Source organism: Dendropsophus ebraccatus, chromosome 14 (assembly GCF_027789765.1).
Source record: "Dendropsophus ebraccatus isolate aDenEbr1 chromosome 14, aDenEbr1.pat, whole genome shotgun sequence".
Lineage (NCBI taxonomy): Eukaryota > Metazoa > Chordata > Amphibia > Anura > Hylidae > Dendropsophus > Dendropsophus ebraccatus.
In genome coordinates this window covers 65,606,439-65,634,059 of record NC_091467.1, presented here as the reverse complement: position 1 = coordinate 65,634,059, position 27,621 = coordinate 65,606,439, and the positions used below count along the sequence as shown (strand labels likewise).

The window sequence follows — 27,621 nt, the reverse complement described above, 5'->3', positions numbered from 1 at the left end:
TCCTTATGGAAAGTCTCCATGTCCTTCAGCGGGATTACATCAGGACATGAAGAAGAATGGTTCCATTCACTGACAGCCATAAGGTCAGCAATAACTATAACCCGTCCTCTGATGGCCGAGCGCCCGCACTCACCAGTCATACACTAACAGGCCGGGTTCACACTACATAAAAAAACACGGCTGTATTTCATAACAACGGCTGTATTTGCGTGAAACAACGGCCGTTATTTACAAACATTGTAGATAGCTAAAATTAGAGTGAACGTCTCGTTTTTTCCAAGTGTTGGATTTCTGCATGGATGTGTCGTCTGTCCCTGAATACAGGCTTTGTCTTATGGCGTGTGAGCGGAGGAAAGGTCCCACAACTCATTGTATTGTACAGCAACTTACACCAGTTCTGTCCAGTACATACAGGAGATACCCAGGTTATACCAGCTGTACACATCTAACTCTATACAGGAGATACCCAGGTTATACCAGCTGTAGATATATAATCATATACAGGAGATACCCAGGTTATACCAGCTGTACATATATAGTTATTTACAGTAGATACCCAGGTTATAGCAGCTGTACATATATAATTATATACAGGAGATCCCCGGGTTATACCAGCTGTACATATATAATTATATACAGTATATACCCAGGTTATACCAGCTGTACATATATAATTATATACAGGAGATACCCAGGTTATACCAGCTGTACATATATAATTATATACAGGAGATACCCAGGTTATACCAGCTGTACATAGATAATTATATACAGGAGATACCCAGGTTATACCAGCTGTACATATATATTTATATACAGGAGATACCCAGGTTATAGCAGCTGTACATATATAATTATATACAGGAGATACCCAAGTTATACCTGCATTCTCCATATTTCTACCCTGGTAATATATAATATACACTTATTGGTGTTAGATCTGGAGAGGTCTCCTCTGTGGACAGGACGCTGGTGCCCCCTATGTGTAGAGGAGGCATCTGCCGTGGCACAAGGCTGGACGTCCCCCCGGATGGCACACCCCTCCCCGGCTCCATCCTTCATAGCTTTTTGGATCTGTTCCAGAAATGGGGTAAAAAATTATCTCTAAGGAGAAGGTTCCCGTCCAGTGGTCCAGCGCGGCCCTTTGTCTCCGGGCGGCCAGTGAATGGCTTTTCCGGTTGCTGTACCAGGGGCTGACAAAGCGCAGAATAGAAGGATCCAGCCCTGAGCGGAATCTCAATGCTCCTGAATTCATTAGCAGATTGCCGGCCCTTGTGTTGTCACCACATTCAGACAGTTTGTCTATTTTGTCGCCTGCCAGAAAGTGATGTCATCTAAACAATTGATAAAGGTTGAGGGGCGACACGTGACCTGCGGCATCTGCCGACTCTGACCAGACTTGTCACATAGCCATAAATTACTGGAAGACGAGTGACAAGGAGGAGGATACCTACTGTATGTGTGATGGGTGGAATGACTCCAGCACCCCGCAAATACAGGGGCCCCCACCCTAACCATCTGCTGTTCAGCTCAATGGACTGTCTGCTATGTCACTATCCTGTACCCCAAGTGTCAGCGTGTCACTATCCTGTTACCCAAGTGTCAGCGTGTCATTATCCTGTACCCCAAGTGTTAGCGTGTCATTTTCCTGTACCCCAAGTGTCAGCATGTCATTATCCTGTACCCCAAGTGTCAGCATGTCATTATCCTGTACCCCAAGTTTCATGGTGTCACTATCCTGTACCCCAAGTGTCACTATCCTGTACCCCAAATGTCAGCGTGTCATTATCCTGTACCCCAAGTGTCAGCGTGTCATTATCCTGTACCCCAAGTGTCACTACCCTGTACCCCAAGTGTCAGCGTGTCATTATCCTGTACCCCAAGTTTCATGGTGTCACTATCCTGTACCCCAAGTGTCACTATCCTGTACCCCAAGTGTCACTATCCTGTACCCCAAATGTCAGCGTGTCATTATCCTGTACCCCAAGTGTCAGCGTGTCACTATCCTGTACCCCAAGTGTCACTATCCTGTACCCCAAGTGTCATTATCCTGTACCCCAAGTGTCAGCGTGTCACTATCCTGTACCCCAAGTGTCATTATCCTGTACCCCAAGTGTTAGTGTCATTATTCTGTATCCCAAGTGTCAGCGTGCCACTATCCTGTACCCCAAGTGTCAGTGTGTCATTATCCTGTACCCCAAATATCATTATCCTGTACCCCAAGTGTTAGTGTCATTATTCTGTATCCCAAGTGTCAGTGTGTCTTTATCCTGTACCCCAAGTATCATTATCCTGTACCCCAAGTGTTAGTGTCATTATTCTGTACCCCAAGTGTTAGTGTCATTATTCTGTACCCCAAGTGTCAGTGTGTCTTTATCCTTTACCTCCATTATAGGAGGGTTACACTTTTACTACTATTACGTGAACAGGAGATTAGCACAGTCACTATACGTCTTGTAGTTTAGGTTACACTGTCACCACTAATTCCTGTACAAGAGATTTATACTGTAATTGCTGCTGTGTGAGCTCAGACTCATCCCTACTGCATGTACATGAGGTTTATATTGGCACTGAGGATATACAGCTACATTGGTATTGTTACTTTTGGTATTCGAGATTATACCATCACTGCCACCAATCATACGTGAGATTACACTGTCACCAAAACCACCTATACATGAGATTACAGCGTCACTTCCACCGCTCATACATGAGATTACACCGTCACTTCCACCGCTCATACATGAGATTACACCGTCACTTCCACCACTCATACATTAGATTACACCGTCACTACCACCGCTCATACATTAGATTACACTGTCACTACCACCGCTCATACATGAGATTATACAGTCACTACCACTGCTCATACGTGAGATAACACTGTCACTACCACTGCTCATACATGAGTTTACACCGTCACTACCACCGTTCATCTATGAGATTACAATGTCACTACAACCGCTCATACATGAGATTATACTGTCACTACCACCGCTCATACATGAGATTATACCGTCACTACCACCGCTCACACATGAGATTATACCGTCACTACCACCGCTCATACATGAGATTATACCGTCACTACCACCGCTCACACATGAGATTACACTGTCACTGCTAGTTCTTGCACTGGGGATTACACTGTTACCAACACTTTTGTGCAGCATTAACCATCACTGCTCCTTTTGATGTATGAGGTTACATTGTCACCACTTTTTCTTCAGCATGAAGTTACACCATTGCCACTCCTTCCTGTATGTGAAGTTACACCATCAGCACCACCAGATTACACTGTCATCTCTACTCCTTTTCCATGCGTTTACACTGTAACTACCAAGTTATTCACAAGGTTACACTCACCTCCTGCACATGTCAGGAAATTCTATCAGGAATTCTTAACAGAAAACTGGATAGATATCCTGACCAATAGGGTTGTATTGAGCAGGGACACCTTTCAAGATTTTTACAGAAGGGTGTTCATGCCAGAAAATGACAGGATATGTTCTATAGTTGTCTGAAATTCCTTCACAGATGCCCCATAGAACTCAGATGCGCTTCTAGCCACGCTGGGTCAGCGTTGGCACCTTGGCAAGTGCCGCCGTGCTCTGGCACTGGTACTTTAACTGTACACGCTCCTATTTAGGAACACATACAGTTAAATGCATCACAGTGTTTGATGGATCAAAGAGCCATTGGCTCCCAGCCCTGTCAATCACACTTGTGGCTGGAGGCAGCATATAGTTGAGGTTGCTCCATCACTACCACTGCTCATACATAAGGTTACGTGTCATCTCTACGTTTTGTTACATCATCTCCCATACATGAGGTTACTCCACCACTATCACTTCTGGTACAGGAGGTTACACTGTTACTACCCCATTTCATACATAAGGTTACACTGTCACCTCTACAACTTGTACATGAGATTACACCATCTCTACCACTTGTCATACATAACATAACACTGTCACCTCTGTTTCTTTTACATGGGGTTACCCTACTATTATTTGTACTATTTGTACTTAAGGTTACACCGTCACTACCACTTCTCATACATGAGGTTACACCGTCACCTCTGCTTTTTCTACATGAGGTTACACCATCACTAGTATTTGTAATTGAGGTTACACCGTTACTACCACTTCTGATATATCAGGTTACACCAGTCACCTCTTCTTCTTCTTCTACATGAGGTTACACCGTCACTAGCACTTCTCATACATGAGATTACACCGTCACTACCACTTCTAATATATCAGGTTGTACCAGTCACCTCTTCTTCTTCTACATGAGGTTACACCGTCACTAGCACTTCTCATACATGAGGTTACACCATCACCTCTGCTTCTTCTACATGAGGTTACACCGTCACTACCACTTCTCATACATGAGGTTACACTGTGACTACCGCCACCCATACATGAGGTTACACCGTCACTACCACTTCTCATACATGAGGTTACACCGTCACTACCACTTCTAATATATCAGGTTGTACCAGTCACCTCTTCTTCTTCTACATGAGGTTACACTGTCACTAGCACTTCTCATACATGAGGTTACACTGTGACTACCGCCACCCATACATGAGGTTACACCGTCACTACCACTTCTCATACATGAGGTTACACCGTCACTACCACTTCTAATATATCAGGTTGTACCAGTCACCTCTTCTTCTTCTACATGAGGTTACACTGTCACTAGCACTTCTCATACATGAGGTTACACCGTCACCTCTGCTTCTTCTACATGAGGTTACACCGTCACTACCACTTCTCATACATGAGGTTACACTGTGACTACCGCCACCCATACATGAGGTTACACCGTCACTACCACTTCTCATACATGAGGTTACACCGTCACTACCACTTCTAATATATCAGGTTGTACCAGTCACCTCTTCTTCTTCTACATGAGGTTACACTGTCACTAGCACTTCTCATACATGAGGTTACACCGTCACCTCTGCTTCTTCTACATGAGGTTACACCGTCACTACCACTTCTCATACATGAGGTTACACTGTGACTACCGCCGCCCATACATGAGGTTACACAGTTACTACCACTGCTCATACATGAGGTTACACAGTCAGTATCACCGCTCATACGTGAGGTTACACCGTCACTACCACAGCTCATACGTGGGGTTACACCGTCACTACCACTGCTCATATGTGCTGTTACACCGTCACTACCGCCTCCCATACCTGAGGTTACACCGTTACTACCGCCTCCCATTCGTGAGGTTACACCGTCACTACCACAGCTCATATGTGAGGTTACACCGTCACTACCACCGCTCATATGTAAGGTTACACTGTCGTCTCTGCCTCTTCTACATGAGGTTACACCGTCACTACCACTTCTCATACATGAGGTTACACTGTGACTACCGCCGCCCATACATGAGGTTACACCGTTACTACCACTGCTCATACATGAGGTTAAACAGTCACTATCCCCGCTCATACGTGGGGTTACACCGTCACTACCACAGCTCATACGTGGGGTTACACCGTCACTACCACTGCTCATACGTGCGGTTACACCGTTACTACCGCCTCCCATACCTGAGGTTACACCATTACTACCGCCTCCCATTCGTGAGGTTACACCGTCACTACCACAGCTCATACATGAGGTTACACCGTCACTACCACCGCTCATATGTAAGGTTACACTGTCGTCTCTGCCTCTTCTACTTGGGGTTACACCATCACTACTTTCTGTAATTGAGGCCATACCGTCACTACTTCTTGTCTGTTAGGTTTACACCATCACGAGGTGTACTCTGTGTGTACAGCAGGGTCCTCTCCTCTAGTACAGCGTTACGAATACCCTGTGAGAACGTTTGTAGATCTCTCATAGATAGCAGAAGATAATGATGGAGCCACAATTGAGAATTACCGCTAATGACAGTGATTTCGTCCACAACGCTCAAGCCAGTGATTCTTGTCATTGTTTCCCGTAAGCGGCACCTGTCTGCTCGCCCGGATTGGCAGCCACTAATTTTCGGGCTGACAAGAAGTCATTTTCCTCAATTGGCCGTCTTAAATATCATGTCAGACCCCGCCGCCCCCTTCTCAGGTGAACAAAGCCGATTGTGTCACGTTAACTGAAGCTTCAGAGGGCGGCTTGTCGGGACAGGACGGGATTGTTCAGTACAGGGCTTTTCATATGAGCGCAGGATTCCTCGCTCTCCCGTCCGCTGACAGCTAGTGTCATGGCCAGCTAATGAAGGATGGCTGTAATCCTATAAAGGATCCTTGTATGACCATTGGCGGGGTAACCACCATCACTGCCAGTTGTCAAGCTGGCACCCCGGCTGGCGAGACCGAATTTACAGCAGAAATGAAATTATACAATTAACTTAATAGGACGGGATGACAACCTCAGTCGCATTGTGTCATCGGCATCAGGCGTGGGCTGTCATGTGGAGGTTTCTTATGCCTCTTACTGTTTCATTATACCTATACCACTGTGCTACTTTAAGGCTATGTTCACACTACGTATATGTCCGGCCGCATATTTTTCGCGGCCGGACATATATGTGTAAAACTCCGGCCCGGATTTACGCAAGTTGCGGCCGGCTACGTACAGTCCGCGAACTACGAGCGGCGTACGTAGCGATCTGACAGCGGTATTTTACTTGGATATCTTTGGCTAGCCCCGGACACCCCACAGAACCTTTTGGATCGGCAAATCAAAGTGTAAAAAAGAAGAAATCACCACTCCGTACGGGACCGCATGTTACGCTACGGGCGTAAGTTACAGCATTTCCGTCCCGAAACAATAGTCTGGTGCATTTTTTACGGCGCCGCATACGATCCGGGCGTAAGTTCTTACGTAGTGTGAACTGTGCAGTCGTAGATCGTATACTTTCCATTGTACGCAAACTACGTAAATCTCCAGCCGCTTATTCACGGAGCGCGCTACGGCCGGAAACTTACGTAGTGTGAACCTAGCCTAAAGGGGTACTCCAGCGAAAATCCTTTTTCTTTCAAAACAACTGGTTTCAGAAAGTTATGTAGATTTGTTATTTACTTCTATTTAAAAATTTTCAGTGTTCCAGTACTTATCAGCTGCTGTATGTCCTGCAGGAAGTGGTGTATTCTCTCCAGTCTGACACAGTGCTCTCTGCTACCACCTCTGTCCATGTCAGGAGTTGTGCAAAGTAGTAGAAAATCCCCATAGATAACTTCTCCTGCTCTGGACAGTTCCTGACATGGACAGAGGTGGCAGCAGAGAGCACTGTGTCAGACTGGCGAGAATACACCTCTTCCGGCAGGACATACAGCAGCTGATAAGTACTGGAAGACTGGAGATTTTTAATTAGAAGTAAATTACAAATCTATATAACTTTCTGAAACCAGTTGATTTGAAAGAAAAAGATTTTTGGTGGATAATCCCTTTAATTTGGCAGTCAATACAGCTGCCTTTCCCTTTACATTTTTGGCATTAGGCCACATAAGTTGATGAGTTGAGGTAAGAATCTGTGTGAGGTACTAGTATTATAAAGTATTAATCATAGCGGGTGTAATAACAGTGTTTAGAGGTTTATCATGCCCATAATCGTGGGTGTATCCAGCCAGTCACTAATCCTCATGTTATTGTCTCAGTTTAACATCTGACATCATTGTTAGGTGACAAAATCTATTGTGTTCACTAAATCCCGCACACAGGATGACATAATCCAAGGCACTGCCGTAAGCGCGGCTACGTGAAGAACCGTAAATGATACTGGGTTATTATTAACCAGGACAAGGAGGTCTGCAGCTTTATACAGTGTGATGGTCTTTCCAGGACCATGGTGTTCTTACTTATAGTTACATAGCACTAAGCGTGGGTGGGACTTCTTACTGTATGGTGGGAGGTCCGTGAAGCCCCCAAGGATACAAGGCCCTAAATGATACCAGAAAAGGATAATAGTACTTGTCTAGCACTAAGCATGGGTGGGACTTCCTTCTTTATAGTAGGAGGTCAGTGAAGCCCCCAGGGATACAAGAAAAGGATAATAGTGCTTGTATAGATAGTTACACAGCTCCGAGCATGGGTGGGACTTCCTTCGGTGTGGAGGGAGATCAGTAAAGCCCTAAAGGATACCAGAAAAGGATAATAGTACTTGCCTACATATTTACACAGCTCTAAGTATGGGTGGGACTCCTGTAGGTCAGTGAAGCCCCCGAGGATATTAGAAATGGAAAATGGTGCTTATCAATGTAGTTCCATAGCATAAGCATGGGTGGGACTTCTTACTGTATGGTGGGAGGTCAGTGAAGCCCCCAAGGATACAAGGCCCCAAATGATACCAGAAAAGGATAATAGTACTTGTCTAGCACTAAGCATGGGTGGGACTCCCTTCTGTATAGTAGGAGGTCAGTGAAGCCCCCAGGGATACAAGAAAAGGATAATAGTGCTTGTATAGATAGTTACACAGCTCTGAGCATGGGTGGGACTTCCTTCTGTGTGCGGGTTGATCAGTAAAGCCTTAAAGGATACCAGAAAAAGATAATAGTACTTGCCTACATAGTTACACAGCTCTAAGCCTGGGTGGGACTCCTGTAGGTCAGTGAAGCCCCCGAGGATACCAGAAATGGAAAATGGTGCTTGTCTACATAGTTACATAGTTCTAAGCATGGGTGGGAGTAGAGAAGCCTCCAAGGTTACCAGAAATGGATAGTAATGCTTGTGAATGTATTTACATAGTGTAAGCATGGGTGGGACTTCCTTCTGTGTGGTGGGAGGTCTGTAAAGCCCTAAAGGACACTAGAAAAGGATAATAGTACTTGCCTACATAGTAATGCAGCACTAAGTGTGAGTGATACTCCTACTGTCGGTGAGGATACCAGAAATGTAAAATGATGCTTGTCTACAGTTACATACCTTCAAGCCTGGGTGGGACTTCCTTTTGTGTGGTGGGAGGTCAATGAAGCCCCTAAGGATACCAGAAATGAATAATAGTGATCATCTACATAGTTACGTAGCTCTTGGAATGGGCAGGGCTTTCGTCTGTGTTGCAATAGGCCACTCATGCTCCCAAGACTACCTAAAATGATTATAGTGCTGTTTTACATAGTAACATGGTTCTAAACATGTGTGGGGATTAATTATATGTTATGGGATGGTGGTGAGATGGTGGTGACAGCCCCCAAGTATACCAAAAATAATGTTGGTGCTTTTTTACAACATAAAATGGGTGGGGTTTTATTTTGTGTTCCAGTAGGACACTGATGCCCCCAACAATACCCCAAAAATTATTATAGTTCTTTGGTATAGTTGCATAGCTCTAAGTGTGGGTGGGGATTTCTTCTGTGCAGTGGGAAGTCAGTGAGGCCCCCATGATGCCAGTAAATTATGATATTGTTCACCTACATTGTTCCATAGCTCTGTATAGGTGGAGCCTCCTTCTTTGTGGAAGTAGAGCACAGTTGCTCCCAAGGATACCTGAAAATGATTATAGTGCTAAGCATGGGTGGGGCTTAGTTATATGTTGTAGGATAGCAGTGATGGCCCCCAAGGATATCAAAAGATGATGATTGTGTTTTTACATATGAAAATAGCTGTAAGCATAGGTGGGGCTTTCTTCTGTGTGGCAGTAGGACAATGACAAACCATAGGATACCTGAAAATTATTACAGTGCTCATTTACATAGTAACATAGCTCTACGCATGGGTGGAGTTTTATTTTTTTTTAATGGTAGATTGGTGACGCCCCCAAGGATTCCAGAAAATGATAAGTGCTGTTCATGGGTGGGGTTTCCTTTTTCTTTTTTTTTAATAACAGATTGGTGACGCCCCCAAGGATTCCAAGAAATGATGATAGTGCTGTTTATGGGTAGGGTTTCTTTTTTTTTTTTTGGTAGATTTGTGACGCCCCCCAAGGATTCCAAGGAATGATGATAGTGCTCTTTTACATGCTTGCCTATTTCTAAACATGGATGGGGCTTACTTCTGTACGCTGTAAGAACAATCACACATATCAGACAATGATTATAGTGCCATAGCTGGGGAGATGATTGCTTCTTAAAGGAGAACTGCACTTTTTTTTTGTTACTTGCTGATATGCCATGCCTCATGTGCACCTGTACATTATATTATATAGCAAATAAAAATAATAGGTGTTTAAAAGTCACAAATACATTTAGTGGAATGTGAAAATACAGACAATCTATGTAGGAGCTAAAATGACGGCCATATTGGTTGCCAAGAAGAAATAACTACAATAGACTGGTGTAACAAGACAGTTTAAGAACTTAATTTGCACGGACACATTTATTTATTAGGGGTGTATCCCTTTAAATTTGACTGTTTCTATTATTTAGCTCTTTTCCCCTTTAATTTAACAGCCTATAGAATCTTATCCTAGCTTAAGTAGTTTCACACTTGAAGGGATCATCCCCTACCGGAGCAGCCCCTATTTCTTTACATTGCGGAGTGCGCACACGACACCCGGGGGGGGGGGGGGGGGGGGGGGGCGGCGGCGGCAAGGCCTTTAACCAAATGATGGACATTTTGGAGCCCAACCAACTGCAGCTTTAAGCAAATTGCTATGACCCGGAGCCAAGTTTCTGTACAGATAAAGCAATCAGACGATAACATGTGTCCGGGTCTAATGTAACCGAGCGGCAGGAATGACGGCCCGCCAGAAGAAAGACACCATTCACTGCGCCCTGACGTGCAGGTGGAAAACGTCCGCTGAAAGGAAATAGGCGGAAAAAGATTGTGCTATTCACTGCGCGCCGCACACATGAAATCAGTCAATAGAATCGGGGCCGGAACGGGTTTAATAAGTGCCCCCCCTTTCTGAAAATTTTTGCTGCTCCTCTCCTCCGTTACCTGTATAAGTATCAGTCTACACTGCCGTTCTGGAATTCTATTCGAGAACTTAAAATCTCGTGCTAGAAAAAGAAACAGCGCCCCCCTGACCATAGGTTGTGACTGGTATTGCAGCCCGGGTGATGTGAATGGCATATTGTCCGTGGCTGTGTTTCCCGTGTGAATCCCGTCACATCTCTGCCTGCCAGGACCCACAGCTCCTCTCTTCCAGGGCTGCTTGGGTAACACAGGAAAGTGATACCCCTGGAGCCGAACTCTTTTTGGCGGGTGGTGTGAACTATTGAACCTGCTCAGTCAGCAGCGGATGATGAGAGCTGCATCCGTGCTGCCGCTGCCAAATGCTGCGAGGTGTCTGTAATGCAAAGCAGCAGGTCGGAGCCTTGTGGTGCAGACGCTTTACCTTCCTGAGCCGCTCCCGCTTCTGCTATTAATCTGCATAGATCATGTTATCTACTCCAGTCACATCCAGAGCTGCATGCGTAATTCAGCTACCAGGCAGACTCCTCTGAGCAGTTTAGTTGATGCACTGTAATGGGGTTTACGTTATACTCCACCACCGTATGGTCCTGCTATTAGGACAGTGTTTAGTGATATTCCTTTCTCATGGCACTCTTTTTAGGGCAGTATATGGCGGTATTCTCTATGGCACTGTTGTTAGGGCAGTATATGGCGTTATTCTCTGTGGCACTGTTGTTAGGGCAGTATATGGCGGTATTCTCTATGGCACTGTGGTTAGAGCAGTATAAGTTCTCTATGGCGCTGTTATAAGGGCAGTATATGGTGCTTTCACTTCTTTATAGCACTGTTATTAGGGCAGTATTTGCTGTGGCACTGTTATTAGGGCAGTATATATATCGATATTACTTCTCTGTTGCACTTTTGTTAGGGCAGTATATGGTGATGTTTTTTGTGGCACTGTTGTTAGGGCAGTATATGGCAGTATGACTTCTTTGTGGCACTATTGTTAGGGCAGTATATGGCGGTATTCGCTGCTGCACTGTTGTTAGGGCAGTATATGGCGGTATTCGCTGCGGCACTGTTAGGGCAGTATATGGCAGAATTACTTTTTTTGTGGCACTGTTGTTAGAGCAGTATATGGCAGTATTTGCTGTGGCGCTGTTAGGGCAGTACATTGCGGTATTCGTTGTGGCACTGTTGTTAGGGCAGTACATTGCGGTATTCGTTGTGGCGCTGTTAGGGCAGTACATTGCGGTATTCGTTGTGGCGCTGTTAGGGCAGTACATTGCGGTATTCGTTGTGGCGCTGTTAGGGCAGTACATTGCGGTATTCGTTGTGGCGCTGTTAGGGCAGTACATTGCGGTATTCGTTGTGGCGCTGTTAGGGCAGTACATTGCGGTATTCGTTGTGGCGCTGTTAGGGCAGTACATTGCGGTATTCGTTGTGGCACTGTTGTTAGGGCAGTACATTGCGGTATTCGTTGTGGCGCTGTTAGGGCAGTACATTGCGGTATTCGTTGTGGCACTGTTGTTAGGGCAGTACATTGTGGTATTCGTTGTGGCGCTGTTAGGGCAGTACATTGTGGTATTCGTTGTGGCACTGTTGTTAGGGCAGTATGTGGTGGTATTTGATGTGGCACTGTTGTTAGGGCAGTACATTGCGGTATTCGTTGTGGCGCTGTTAGGGAAGTACATTGTGGTATTCGTTGTGGCGCTGTTAGGGCAGTACATTGCGGTATTCGTTGTGGCACTGTTGTTAGGACAGTACATTGTGGTATTCGTTATGGCACTGTTGTTAGGGCAGTACATTGCGGTATTCGTTGTGGCGCTGTTAGGGCAGTACATTGCGGTATTCGTTGTGGCACTGTTGTTAGGGCAGTACATTGTGGTATTCGTTGTGGCGCTGTTAGGGCAGTACATTGTGGTATTCGTTGTGGCACTGCTGTTAGGGCAGTACATTGCGGTATTCGTTGTGGCACTGTTGTTAGGGCAGTACATTGCGGTATTCGTTGTGGCGCTGTTAGGGCAGTACATTGTGGTATTCGTTGTGGCACTGTTAGGGCAGTACATTGCGGTATTCGTTGTGGCACTGTTGTTAGGGCAGTACATTGTGGTATTCGTTATGGCACTGTTGTTAGGGCAGTACATTGCGGTATTCGTTGTGGCACTGTTGTTAGGGCAGTACATTGCGGTATTCGTTGTGGCGCTGTTAGGGCAGTACATTGCGGTATTCTTTGTGGCACTGTTGTTAGGGCAGTACATTGCGGTATTCGTTGTGGCACTGTTGTTAGGGCAGTACATTGTGGTATTCGTTGTGGCACTGTTGTTAGGGCAGTATATGGCGGTATTACTGGAAGCTTTTTATTATTTTATTTTTGCGCACACCTAGAGGTTAAAAAGATTTACAGCCCTAACACAGTTGTATCTAGTCTATATATCCCCCTCCTGCCCGGAAGGTTTGCTATAATGTATCAGTGCAGGTAAAATGCACCAGACTGTCCAGATAGATGCATCGATGTACTGACAGCAAGCAGAGATCTTGACAATGGTGATCAATTGACCCACCAAATCTATCAGATTGCGGACACCTCCGGGTCCTGTAGGTACATACGTCATAAATCCTGCAGCGGTGTTTGGCGAGTGCTGTAATCGTGCCGCGGCGTGGCGTTCTCACGGGAAACCTTCTGAGATAACCCCTGTCCCCTCCATTGTCCGCGCTGGATCCCGATTATTGTGGCGTTTTGTGAGCGCAGAGATCTGTCCTCCGGTGCGTTTCCAGCACAATGTGCCAGCCGGCAGGGACTCTGCGATTGCACCATGAGCGAGCTCATAAATCATGCCTGGGAACCGCGATCTTATCAGGGAGCTGTCAGCAGGATTATGTACGGTGAAGGGGGGGGGCTATGATTACAGGTGCGACACGCCTAAATTACACACTACAGCAAGGAGAGAGACACCTGAGAGGCAGGTGATGTGCAGGGACCTGCCAGCCCGCCCATACTGCCGGCTCTACACTGCATAGAAAAGGTTAAAGGGGTATTCTGCTCAAACATAACTCTTCCTATGTTGCTGCCCATAGAGAGACTAACATTTCCTTCCATACTTATTATTATCTATTCAGTCTCCTTCCCCCAGTTCTGAGCTTCTGCTTTCTGCTGAAGACAGAAAATCTGTATGTGATTCTCTCTCTCTGTCTCCCCCTCCTCCCCCTCCCTTCTGAGACAGCCTGGTAGGCTTTATCTGCAACATTGTAGCTTCTTTGTAATGCTGGGAGGGTTATTCTGAGATCAAGTTGCTGATGGCATTACTAAGAAGCTACAATGTTGCAGATAATGCCTTCCAGGGACTTATTTACATCAGATGTCTCATAAGGGAGGGGGAGACAGAGAGAACAGTTCAAACACAGATTTTTATGTCTTCAGCAGAAAGCAGCAGCTCAGACCTGGGGGAAGGAGACTGAATACATAATAACAACTATGGAAGGAATTGCAGCAACATATCAAAAGTTATGTTTGAGTGGAATACCCCTTTAATGTTCTCCCTATACCTATGAACTTAAAGCAAGCAGAGGTATTGAAAGTGGTGAAAAAGGTTTGTTACAATGTATCAGTCTGGAGTCCATACACCCCTCCACCTGCACAAGGTGCAATAATGCTGGAAGCAAATAAAATTAAGTTACGCTGCGTTTACACGGAACGATTATCGTTCAAATTTTCTCAATAACGATCGCATTTGATCAATAATCGTTCCGTGTAAACACAGCAAAGGATCAAGCGGTGAGCGAAAAATCGTTCATTTTGATCTTTCAACATGTCAAATCGTCGTTCATCGTTCGCTAAAAGTTCGCAGATCGTTTCGTGTAAACAGTCTTTCAAAGATTCACCCTATGTAAAAGATGGGCTTAAGTGATCTTAAAAACCATCGCAATAACGATTTTTCTTACGATTTTTCTAACGATTTATTAGTCTAAACGCTGATCATTATAAAAACCAAATCGGTAAACGATCGATTGGGCGAATTATCGCTTCGTGTAAATGCAGCATTATGCTGGGTTTACACAAAGCGATAATTGGCCCGATTGTACGATTAATGATGTCGGAGTAACGATTTCTTTTCATAACGATCAGCGTTTAGACGGTACAATATATCGTACAGAAAAATCGTTTTGCAATTTCTTAAGCCTATCTCACACATTGGTTAAATCGGTGAACGACTGTTCGTCATCGGCTGATCGTTGAAATAGGTTCTGACTTATAATTGTCGGCCACCGACCGCGCACCGCTACGTGTAATAGCGGTGCGCAGCCGGCGGCTAACGATTTGCCAAAAAAATACATTACCTATCCATGGTCCAGGGCTCCTCTTCTCCCCGGGTCCCCCGCACTGCAGCTCCAGAGCGGCCTGTCTTGGCTGACGGCCGCTCAGCCAATCACAAGCCGGGACCGCTGCAGCCAGTGATTGTCTGAGTGGCCTGTCAGCTAAGACAGGCCGCTCTGGAGCTGCAGCGCACGGGACCCGGGGAGAAGAGGAGCAGGGGGGGCCCTGGACCCGGGATAGGTAATGTATACCAGTTTAGCAAGGGCTGCAAGGACATCGGTAACGATGTCCCTGTAGCCCTTGTTAAATGATTATCGGGCTGTGGAATAGGCCCTGTAAAGGAGCGCTGATCTAGCAGATTTATTATTTATTATTTATTTATTATTTATTATTTATTTATTTATTATCGTGCCCGTCTAATAGTACCCTTAGATTGAGATGGCAAAGAAATAAGATGTAGTGGTTCCTGTATACAGCATGTAGACGATATCCCTGGTAGAAGGATTAGGAGGCCATTAGTCCAGCTACCGAACCCTGTGCCTATGTTTACACTAGGATGAGGATTGGATGTGCGCCCAGCACGAAAACTCAGCTGTGTAAGGTCACGACTCCATTAACCTCGCCATAACCCTACTAAGACGCCATCTCTACAGGGACCAGTAATCCAGGTGGATCCAGGTCCGATTTCTCCAGGATTTCAGAAGGATTTTCCCGCTCTCCAGCTGCTCAGATCCCTCATCCCGAGACTATAATAGATAACAGAGAGGTATAACACTAGAAGCTGGAGGGATCACAGGTCACACCATAGTATGATAGTAGTTATATCCCTGTATATAGGAGCAGTATTATAGTAGTTATATTCTTGTATATAGGAGCAGTATTATAGTAGTTATGTTCCTGTATATAGGGGCAGTATTATAGTAGTTATATTCTTGTATATAGGAGCAGTATTATAGTAGTTATATCCCTGTATATAGGAGCAGTATTATAGTAGTTATATTCCTGTATATAGGAGCAGTATTATAGTAGTTATATTCTTGTATATAGGGGCAGTATTATAGTAGTTATATTCTTGTAAATAGGAGCAGTATTATAGTAGTTATATTCTTGTATATAGGAGCAGTATTATAGTAGTTATATTCTTGTATATAGGAGCAGTATTATAGTAGTTATATCCCTGTATATAGGAGCAGTATTATAGTAGTTATATTCCTGTATATAGGAGCAGTATTATGTAAGTTATATTCTTGTATATAGAAGCAGTATTATAGTAGTTATATTCCTGTATATAGGAGCAGTATTATAGTAGTTATATTCTCGTATATAGGAGGCAGTATTATAGTAGTTATATTCTTGTAAATAGGAGCAGTATTATAGTAGTTATATTCTTGTATATAGGAGCAGTATTATAGTAGTTATATTCCTGTATATAGGAGCAGTATTATAGTAGTTATATTCTTGTATATAGGGGCAGTATTATAGTAGTTATATTCTTGTAAATAGGAGCAGTATTATAGTAGTTATATTCCTGTATATAGGAGCAGTATTATAGTAGTTATATTCCTGTATATAGGAGCAGTATTATAGTAGCTATATTCCTGTATATAGGAGCAGTATTATAGTAGTTATATTCTTGTATATAGGAGGCAGTATTATAGTAGTTATATACCTGTATATAGGAGCAGGATTATAGTAATTATATTCTTGTATATAGGGGCAGTATTATAGTAGTTATATTCCTGTATATAGGGGTCAGTATTATAGTAGTTATATCCCTGTATATAGGAGCAGTATTATAGTAGTTATATTCTTGTATATAGGAGCAGTATTATAGTAGTTATATCCCTGTATATAGGAGCAGTATTATAGTAGTTATACTCCTGTATATAGGAGCAGTATTATAGTAGTTATATTCTTGTACATAGGGGGCAGTATTATAGTAGTTATATTCTTGTATATAGGAGCAGTATTATAGTAGTTATATCCCTGTATATAGGAGCAGTATTATAGTGGTTATATTCTTGTATATAGGAGCAGTATTATAGTAGTTATATCCCTGTATATAGGGGGCAGTATTATAGTAGTTATATTCCTGTATATAGGAGCAGTATTATAGTAGTTATATTCCTGTATATAGGAGCAGTATTATAGTAGTTATATTCTTGTACATAGGAGCAGTATTATAGTAGTTATATTCTTGTATATAGGAGCAGTATTATAGTAGTTATATTCCTGTATATAGGAGCAGTATTATAGTAGTTATATCCCTGTGTATAGGAGAAGTATTATAGTAGTTATATTCCTGTATATAGGGGCAGTATTATAGTAGTTATATTCTTGTACATAGGAGCAGTATTATAGTAGTTATATTCTTGTATATAGGAGCAGTATTATAGTAGTTATATTCCTGTATATAGGAGCAGTATTATAGCAGTTATATCCCTGTGTATAGGAGAAGTATTATAGTAGTTATATTCCTGTATATAGGGGCAGTATTATAGTAGTTATATCCCTGTGTATAGGAGCAGTATTATAGTAGTTATTGTATATAGGAGCAGTATTATAGTAGTTATATTCTTGTACATAGGAGCAGTATTATAGTAGTTATTGTATATAGGAGCAGTATTATAGTAGTTATGCGGTTCAGGGAAGAAACAGAGTGCTGCACCTCACACCTATGGATGATACTAGTGCCGCTAGGCTAAATAAAAAACACATCAGAATTTTGTGTATGAATTGATCAAGCCATACTGCCCCATGTACCTCGTGCCGGTATCTGATACACATGGGTCCCTACACTAAGTCCACACCGTGCCAGTCAGTGGCCACCAACCCCGCAGGCGTGCACAGTCAGGGAACGGGGGCCATGGGACGGCCCTGCAACCCCCATGCCACAGGACCAGGGAAGGTTTCTTCCCTGAACCGCATTATAGTAGTTATATTCCTGTATATAGGAGGCAGTATTATAGTAGTTATATCCCTGTGTATAGGAGCAGTATTATAGTAGTTATATCCCTGTGTATAGGAGCAGTATTATAGTAGTTATATCCCTGTGTATAGGAGCAGTATTTGTATATTTTCTCTTTTTTTTCCCTTACTGACTCTCTTACCTACCTGCGTATTCTCACCATTATGTCACCTGTTGTGTGCTGGGATCGGCGGTGGCAGCGAGCTGCAGCATGCTACATGTCACACCTTTGGTTTTGTTACGGGACAGGAAGAAAACAGACGATATAAGACAATAGTTTATCCTAACACCTGACTTGATTTCTATGAATATGTCGTTGTCTTTGTTTGGGTCTCTTTTTCCTTCTTCTTTCTGGTGATATTGTGCAGCTATTGAAGTCTTTGTTCGGAGGTGACATGTACAATCTTGTAGTAATCGGACTTTCTCCATTAGACTTCTTAATGTCTTATTGGGTCCAGGATTAAATATCACTGTTTATTAGTCACGGTAATTATCAGCTTCCACCCAACCCCCCCCCCCAAAGGTATCACATAGACTGAGCCTATATATGCAGCTCAGAACCCCTCTGTATGTATGAGATTGCAGCCTGTGAGTATTCTAGGAACAGAGCGTATCACAGAGTGTATCACTGATGGTTCTCATCCTGCAAGACTGCACATAACACAGGACCTTCTCTCTGTTCTCTAATGTAGATGAGTGCAGAGCGCCCCCTATACTGTGCAAGTATGCTATAACCAGGACTTGGTGACGTCCATGCTGGTATAACCTGGGTATCTCCTGTATATAGTTATATATGTACAGCTGGTATAACCTGGGTATCTCCTGTATATAGTTATATATGTACAGCTGGTATAACCTGGGTATATCCAGTATATAATTATATATGTACAGCTGGTATAACCTGGGTATCTCCGGTATATAATTATATATGTACAGCTGGTATAACCTGGGTATATTCTGTATAGAATTTTATATGTACAGCTGGTATAACCTGGGTATCTCCTGTGTATAATTATATATGTACAGCTGGTATAACCTGGGTATCTCCTGTATATTATTATATATGTACAGCTGGTATAACCTGAGTATCTCTGTATATAACTATATATGTACAGCTGGTATAACCTGAGTATCTCTGTATATAACTATATATGTACAGCTGGTATAACCTGGGTATCTCCTGTATATAATTATATATGTACAGCTGGTATAACCTGGGTATATTCTGTATAGAATTATATATGTACAGCTGATATAACCTTGGTATCTCCTGTGTATAATTATATATGTACAGCTGGTATAACCTGGGTATCTCCTGTATATTATTATATATGTACAGCTGGTATAACCTGAGTATCTCTGTATATAACTATATATGTTCAGCTGGTATAACCTGGATATCTCCTGTATATAATTATATATGTACAGCTGGTATAACCTGGGTATATTCTGTATAGAATTATATATGTACAGCTGGTATAACCTGGGTATCTCCTGTATATTATTATATATGTACAGCTGGTATAACCTGGGTATCTCCTGTATATTATTATATATGTACAGCTGGTATAACCTGAGTATCTCTGTATATATGTATATAGTGACATGGATCATGCTCTGTTAGTATTACACTGTTTTTCTTGTCTTTGTGACTTGTTTCCGTCACCTCGCAGGAACATTTCTCAGTAAAGTCATAAAGTGATCTCTGGTTTTCATCATGGCGTCTCCATTATACAGAAAACTCTATTAAAACAGACCAAGAATTTTGCAACAATCTTGACAGAAAGTAGATTTCTCTCATCCGTCACTGGGAAAGTATTTGGCGTCCTGCGGCAGCTCCCTGAGTGACTCTGTTGCAACATCACCTGGTATTTGGTGCGGCGCCCCCCCACATGTTTCACTGGTCCTGGTGGTAGCTCACAGATTCTTCATGTTACACAATATTCTATGATTTTTATTAATGTGATCTTAACAGGAATCTTATGTTCTCGTCTCCATCAGTGTTTTACAACTTCCCAGATTTGATCTTTTTGCAGATTTATCTTGCAGAAACTTCAGTCGTTTTCCGTTCTTGAAGTTGATGCCGAGGTATCTTGGCCAGGATGTAATTCTAGTTCATATCTGATATCACAAAGTGGGGCTATTCTGGTGTTTGAGAGTCCTTCCCTTCTCCTAAACCTCTTCTGTGGTTAATATGACCATCCCACATGTTTCACAGCCCAACCCATCAATTTCATCTTCTTCACTGCTCTTTCCCCATTCAGAACACACACATGCTCAACTGACCAGAGCGTACATGTGCATGGGGATCAGAATATACAGATATCTGTTATCCTATGTGTATATTCAGCTTTTAGCGGGGTTTCCCGACTCTCCCCGGACAGCAGATTTTCTCCAACTGCTGCTCGACGCATTTCCCAGCTTCTTCTTCATCATGGTTCACTAGGAAGTTTTAGGCCCATTTTCTGACCCGTATTCGCCTTCCTCAAGGTGATGTCATTGGCTTTTTAATCTTCTTAGATGCCCATTTTATATCTACTTCCATAACAGATGCCATATTGCCCCCCAGTTGAGTTGCGTTTCAAGCCTTCATGTTGAAGCTGAATTGCTGTGCTTCTAAGGGTCCTATTACACTGAGCGATTTTTAACGATAAACGATCGCATACGAGATTGTTTACTGTTAACTTGAAATCGTTTACTATATTACACAGAACGATAATCGTTAGTTACGATCGTTACTATGATCGTTATTGCGATCGTTACTATGATTGTTTATTCCTTCTGATCCCAGAAAAACAATGAACTATGTGCTATTACACTGAACGATTAGTGAAAAAACGCGGAACTTGAGCGAACGAACGTGGAATTACAGCGAACGATTAACGATAATTTTAGGTTCAGATCTACAGTATATCAACGATCAATGACATACGAACGATTTTTCGATCTGTGCCTGCAATTACACAGAACGATTATCGTTTAAACTCGAACAATTTCACGATTTATCGCACGATAATCATTTCGATTATCATGCAAAAAATGGTTATATCATTCGAATTTAAACGATAATTGTTCAGTGTAATTGCAGACAACAATTAAAAAATCGTTCGTGTGTCATTGATATTAGACCTGAACCTAAAATTATCTTTAATCGTTCGCTGTAATTCCACATTCGTTCGCTCAAGTTCCGCATTTTTTCACTAATCGTTCAGTGTAATTGCACAATGTCCATTGTTTTGCTGGGATCAGAAGGAAATAACAATCGTATCTAACGATTATTGTTCTGTGTAATATGGTGAACGATTTCAGGTTAACGATAAACAATCTCGTTTGCGATCGTTTATCGTTAGTCGTTAAAAATTGCTCAGTGTAATAGGACCCTAAGTCTTAGTATCTCACCCAGATGGGCGGCTGATAGAGTAGTGGGGAGAGTGATCACCTCAATCACCACGAGGTCACAAACGTTCCTCAGCAGCTTTATTGTGCACGGACGCAGCGCCTTTTCCTCCCATAGTAAGGTGAGCTGGCGTCCTGTCCTTGCTCGTCCCCCGGTGAGTAATGATGCCTGTAATCCGCATCTATACTTAGCTGTGATAACAGTAATGTAACACCGGGTGTAACAATAACCGCACACTGAGAACAATGGATAAGAGGCACAGACCTCTGTTTACTTAGCATTGTGTGATGTGTACGAGGAACGGAGATTGGCACACTGCTATCCCCGCGCCATGTCCCTGCACCGGCACGCCACATCTATTATTACTCCTATCCGAATGCAATACCTGTTTATCCATCACAGTGACTGTGTTGCATCCCATCCCCCTCGGTGTATCTGTATGTGTGATGGCGGTGTCACATCCCTCCCCCCTCCCTGTATCTGTACGTGTGATGGTGGTGTCACATCCCACCCCCCGCAGTATATCTGTATGTGTAATGGCGGTGTCACATCCCGCCCCCCACAGTATATCTGTACGTGTGATGGCGGTGTCACATCCCGCCCCCCGCAGTATATCTGTATGTGTAATGGCGGTGTCACATCCCGCCCCCCGCAGTATATCTGTATGTGTGATGGCGGTGTCACATCCCGCCCCCAGCAGTATATCTGTATGTGTAATGGCGGTGTCACATCCCGCCCCCCGGAGTATATCTGTACGTGTGATGGCGGTGTCACATCCCGCCCCCCGCAGTATATCTGTATGTGTAATGGCGGTGTCACATCCCGCCCCCCGCAGTATATCTGTACGTGTGATGGCGGTGTCACATCCCGCCCCCTGCAGTATATCTGTACGTGTGATGGCGGTGTCACATCCCGCCCCCCGCAGTATATCTGTACGTGTGATGGCGGTGTCACATCCCGCCCCCCGCAGTATATCTGTACGTGTGATGGCGGTGTCACATCCCGTCCCCCGCAGTATATCTGTACGTGTGATGGCGGTGTCACATCCCGTCCCCTGCAGTGTATCTGTACGTGTGATGGCGGTGTCACATCCCGCCCCCCGCAGTATATCTGTATGTGTGATGGCGGTGTCACATCCCGCCCCCTGCAGTATATCTGTACGTGTGATGGCGGTGTCACATCCCGCCCCCCGCAGTATATCTGTACGTGTGATGGCGGTGTCACATCCCGTCCCCCGCAGTATATCTGTACGTGTGATGGCGGTGTCACATCCCGTCCCCTGCAGTGTATCTGTACGTGTGATGGCGGTGTCACATCCCGCCCCCCTCGGTGTATCTGTACATACGATGGCGGTGTCACATCCCGCCCCCTGCAGTATATCTGTACGTGTGATGGCGGTGTCACATCCCGCCCCCCTTGGTGTCTCTGTACATACGATGGCGGTGTCACATCCCATCCCCCTTTGGTATATCTGTACGTGTGATGGCGGTGTCTCATCCCGCCCCCCGCAGTATATCTGTACGTACGATGGCGGTGTCACATCCCGTCCCCCTCGCTGTATCTGTATGTGTAATGGCGGTGTCACATCCCGCCCCCCTCAGTATATCTGTACGTGTGATGGCGGTGTCACATCCCGCCCCCCGCAGTATATCTGTACGTGTGATGGCGGTGTCACATCCCGCCCCCCGGAGTATATCTGTACGTGTGATGGCGGTGTCACATCCCGCCCCCCGCAGTATATCTGTATGTGTAATGGCGGTGTCACATCCCGCCCCCCGCAGTATATCTGTACGTGTGATGGCGGTGTCACATCCCGTCCCCCGCAGTATATCTGTACGTGTGATGGCGGTGTCACATCCCGTCCCCTGCAGTGTATCTGTACGTGTGATGGCGGTGTCACATCCCGCCCCCCTCGGTGTATCTGTACATACGATGGCGGTGTCACATCCCGCCCCCTGCAGTTTATCTGTACGTGTGATGGCGGTGTCACATCCCGCCCCCCTTGGTGTCTCTGTACATACGATGGCGGTGTCACATCCCATCCCCCTTTGGTATATCTGTACGTGTGATGGCGGTGTCACATCCCGCCCCCCGCAGTATATCTGTACGTACGATGGCGGTGTCACATCCCGTCCCCCTCGCTGTATCTGTATGTGTAATGGCGGTGTCACATCCCGCCCCCCCTCAGTATATCTGTACGTGTGATGGCGGTGTCACATCCCGCCCCCCGCAGTATATCTGTACGTGTGATGGCGGTGTCACATCCCGCCCCCCGCAGTATATCTGTACGTGTGATGGCGGTGTCACATCCCGCCCCCCGCAGTATATCTGTACGTGTGATGGCGGTGTCACATCCCGCCCCCCTCGGTGTATCTGTACATACGATGGCGGTGTCGCATCCCGTCCACCTCGCTGTATCTGTATGTGTGATGGCGGTGTCACATCCGGCCCCCCGCTGTATATCTGTACGTGTGATGGCGTTGTCACATTCTCCCCCCCCCCCGCGCGATGTATCTGTACGTGTGATGGCGGTGTCACATTCTCCCCCCCCCCCCCCCCGCGCGATGTATCTGTACGTGTGATGGCGGTGTCACATCCCGTCCCCTGCAGTGTATCTGTACATGTGATGGCGGTGTCACATCCCGCCCCCCGCAGTATATCTGTACGTGTGATGGCGGTGTCACATCCCGCTCCCCGCAGTATATCTGTATGTGTAATGGCGGTGTCACATCCCGCCCCCCGCAGTATATCTGTATGTGTGATGGCGGTGTCACATCCCGCCCCCCGCAGTATATCTGTACGTGTGATGGCGGTGTCACATCCCGCCCCCCGCAGTATATCTGTATGTGTGATGGCGGTGTCACATCCCGCCCCCCGCAGTATATCTGTACGTGTGATGGCGGTGTCACATCCCGCCCCCCGCAGTATATCTGTATGTGTAATGGCGGTGTCACATCCCGCCCCCCGCAGTATATCTGTATGTGTGATGGCGGTGTCACATCCCGCCCCCCTTTGGTATATCTGTACATGTGTTGTGGTTTTGGTTCTTACAGTCTTTTAGGTTCGGGATCAGGTTCCTTACAGTGAGGAGCGGCTGCTGATCAGTCACATCTGATCTCGTCGCCTGATCTCCACCGCTGGGAATAATTCCTGATCCAGACAGACCGGTCGCGTGAGTTTTGGAGACCACACACGAGACTGCGGTGATTGTAGATGTACAGACAGGTGTCAGTCTGAGACATGTACAGAGCTGAGAAGTCTGTAAGGACAGGTTACCTAGCAACCACTGCACTTGCTGTCTGGGTGACCACCACCAGGTACATGTAGCCATGTGTCCTGCAGCAGACTGTCTCTCTGTATACTGCATAGTAGACTGTTTTTCTGTATACCACGTATACCACACAGTTGACTCTCTCTGCTTTTGGGCCCTTATGTTGTGGACTATACGTGGCCCCTGGATGTCTCTTTGTGTTTACTCAACGTCGCCCTCTGCAGACCCCCCAGATAACCCGCAGGTCACATGTCACAGATTATCACTGAGTAATCTGTCTGATCGATAGCTCCAAATATTTACTGTCCGGATCTATCTGCCTCTATGTAAAGATGGAGGATGGGTGACTCTGAGGGCAGGAGATAGCAGAGGATGGGCCCCCAGCTACATCTTATCCCTCAGTGTCACCACCTGCAGAGGGGGAATGAGAGTCACATGGTGCATAACAGGATTGTGTGAGAGCAGCGCCACCTTGTGGCCCCATAACTGTGAAGCTCTCTGAGTTGGGCTCATGTCTAGGGAAATATTTTCTATGCAATGATAGTAGTTTAATGTAGAAGTGACGGCTTCCATGTATGAGATGGGGCCCATGCTGTGTGGCCCCTGTTGTGCCTATGTGTTCAACCCGGGCTGCATCCCTGCAGTGTGACCCCTAATGTGTGACTCCTGCTGTACCTCTATTCTCACCCCGGGCTGTTGCCCTGGATGTGTGGCCCCCTGTTGCCCTGGATGTGTGGCCCCCTGTGGCCCTGGATGTGTGGCCCTCTGTGGCCCTGGATGTGTGGCCCCCTGTGTCCCTGCAGTATGGCAGCTTTGCCCAGTCCACCCCCTGTGCTGTGTCCCTGCAGTATGGGAGTGTGGCCCCCTGTGCTGTGTCCCTGCAGTATGACAGTGTGGCCCCCGGCGTTGTGTCCCTGCAGTATGGGAGTGTGGCCCCCTGTGCTGTGTCCCAGCAGTATGGGAGTGTGGCCCCCTGTGCTGTGTCCCAGCAGTATGGGAGTGTGGCCCCCTGTGCTGTGTCCCTGCAGTATGACAGTGTGGCCCCCGGCGTTGTGTCCCTGCAGTATGGGAGTGTGGCCCCCTGTGCTGTGTCCCTGCAGTATGGGAGTGTGGCCCCCTGTGCTGTGTCCCTGCAGTATGGGAGTGTGGCCCCCTGTGCTGTGTCCCTGCAGTATGACAGTGTGGCCCCCGGCGTTGTGTCCCTGCAGTATGGGAGTGTGGCCCCCTGTGCTGTGTCCCTGCAGTATGGGAGTGTGGCCCCCTGTGCTGTTTCCCTGCAGTATGACAGTGTAACCCCCCCCCCCCCCCCCCCCCCGGGTTGTGTCCCTGCAGTATGACAGTATGGGCCCCCGTTAACACACACCCCGCACTGTGTACCTGCAGTATGCCGGTGTGGCCCCCCGTTAGTGTGTGTGTGTCCCCACATGCTGTGTCCCTGCAGTATGGGAGTGTGGCCCCCTGTGCTGTTTCCCTGCAGTATGACAGTGTAACCCCCCCCCCCCCCCAGGTTGTGTCCCTGCAGTATGACAGTATGGGCCCCCGTTAACACACACCCCGCACTGTGTACCTGCAGTATGCCGGTGTGGCCCCCCGTTAGTGTGTGTGTGTCCCCACATGCTGTGTCCCTGCAGTATGGAAGTGTGGCCCTCCATTAGTCCCCCCCCATGCTGTGTCCCTGCAGTATGCCAGTGTGGCCCTCCATTAGTCCCCCCCCCCCCATGCTGTGTCCCTGCAGTATGCCAGTGTGGCCCTCCATTAGTCCAATGCCCCCCCCCCCCCCATGCTGTGTCCCTGCAGTATACCGGTGTCGCCCTCCATTAGTCCCCCCTCCATGCTGTGTCCCTGCAGTATGCCGGTGTGGCCCTCCATTAGTCCCCCCTCCCCATGCTGTGTCCCTGCAGTATGCCGGTGTGGCCCTCCATTAGTCCCCCCCCCCCCCATGCTGTGTCCCTGCAGTATGCCGGTGTGGCCCTCCATTAGTCCCCCCCCCCCATGCTGTGTTCCTGCAGTATGCCGGTGTGGCCCTCCATTAGTCCCCCCCCCATGCTGTGTCCCTGCAGTATGCCGGTGTGGCCCTACGTTAGTCCCCCCCCCCCATGCTGTGTCCCTGCAGTATGGAAGTGTGGCCCTCCATTAGTCCCCCCCCATGCTGTGTCCCTGCAGTATGCCGGTGTGGCCCTCTGTTAGTCCCCCCCCCCATGCTGTGTCCCTGCAGTATGCCGGTGTGGCCCTCCATTAGTCCCCCCCCCCATGCTGTGTCCCTGCAGTATGCCGGTGTGGCCCTCCATTAGTCCCCCCCCCATGCTGTGTTCCTGCAGTATGCCGGTGTGGCCCTCCATTAGTCCCCCCCCCCATGCTGTGTCCCTGCAGTATGCCGGTGTGGCCCTCCATTAGTCCCCCCCCCCCATGCTGTGTCCCTGCAGTATGCCGGTGTGGCCCTCCATTAGTCCCCCCTCCCCATGCTGGGTCCCTGCAGTATGCCGGTGTGGCCCTCCGTTAGTCCCCCCCCCCCCTGCTGTGTCCCTGCAGTTTGCCGGTGTGGCCCCCAGTTAGTCCCCCCCCCCCCCCCCATGCTGTGTCCCTGCAGTATGCCGGTGTGGCCCTCCATTAGTCCCCCCCCCCCCCCCCATGCTGTGTCAAATGGCAGCACTTTGTACTTTGGGCTCCTCTCTCCTGTTAATGAATAGTAGACGTGTAGAGATCAGTCCTCGACCTCATGGGCTCCTCCGCACACATCGGGCCCCGGTATATGGCGGCGATGCTACAATGTCCCTCACTGTCTATAAGGAGAATATTAGGCGCTTGTCTAAGACCTTAAAGGAGAAGAATGTTCGGTTCTGTAGGAGGTTTGGGGAGGTA

General features: G+C 46.4%; 1 protein-coding gene across 5 annotated transcripts in view; it reads left to right on the top strand.

The window, feature by feature from the left end:
- B3GNTL1 (UDP-GlcNAc:betaGal beta-1,3-N-acetylglucosaminyltransferase like 1) overlaps positions 1 to 27,621 on the top strand; it is a 144,918-nt gene that overhangs the window by 85,275 nt on the left and 32,022 nt on the right. The window contains exon 1 of one of the 5 annotated variants that reach the window (XM_069953774.1): positions 27,454 to 27,618. The exons of the other annotated variants lie outside the window; for them this stretch is intronic. Within the exon in view, the coding sequence (XP_069809875.1) occupies positions 27,529 to 27,618 (90 nt within the window). The 5' untranslated portion in view covers positions 27,454 to 27,528. Of the gene's footprint in view, positions 1 to 27,453; positions 27,619 to 27,621 lie in introns of those variants that run through there. 5 annotated transcript variants of the gene reach the window in all.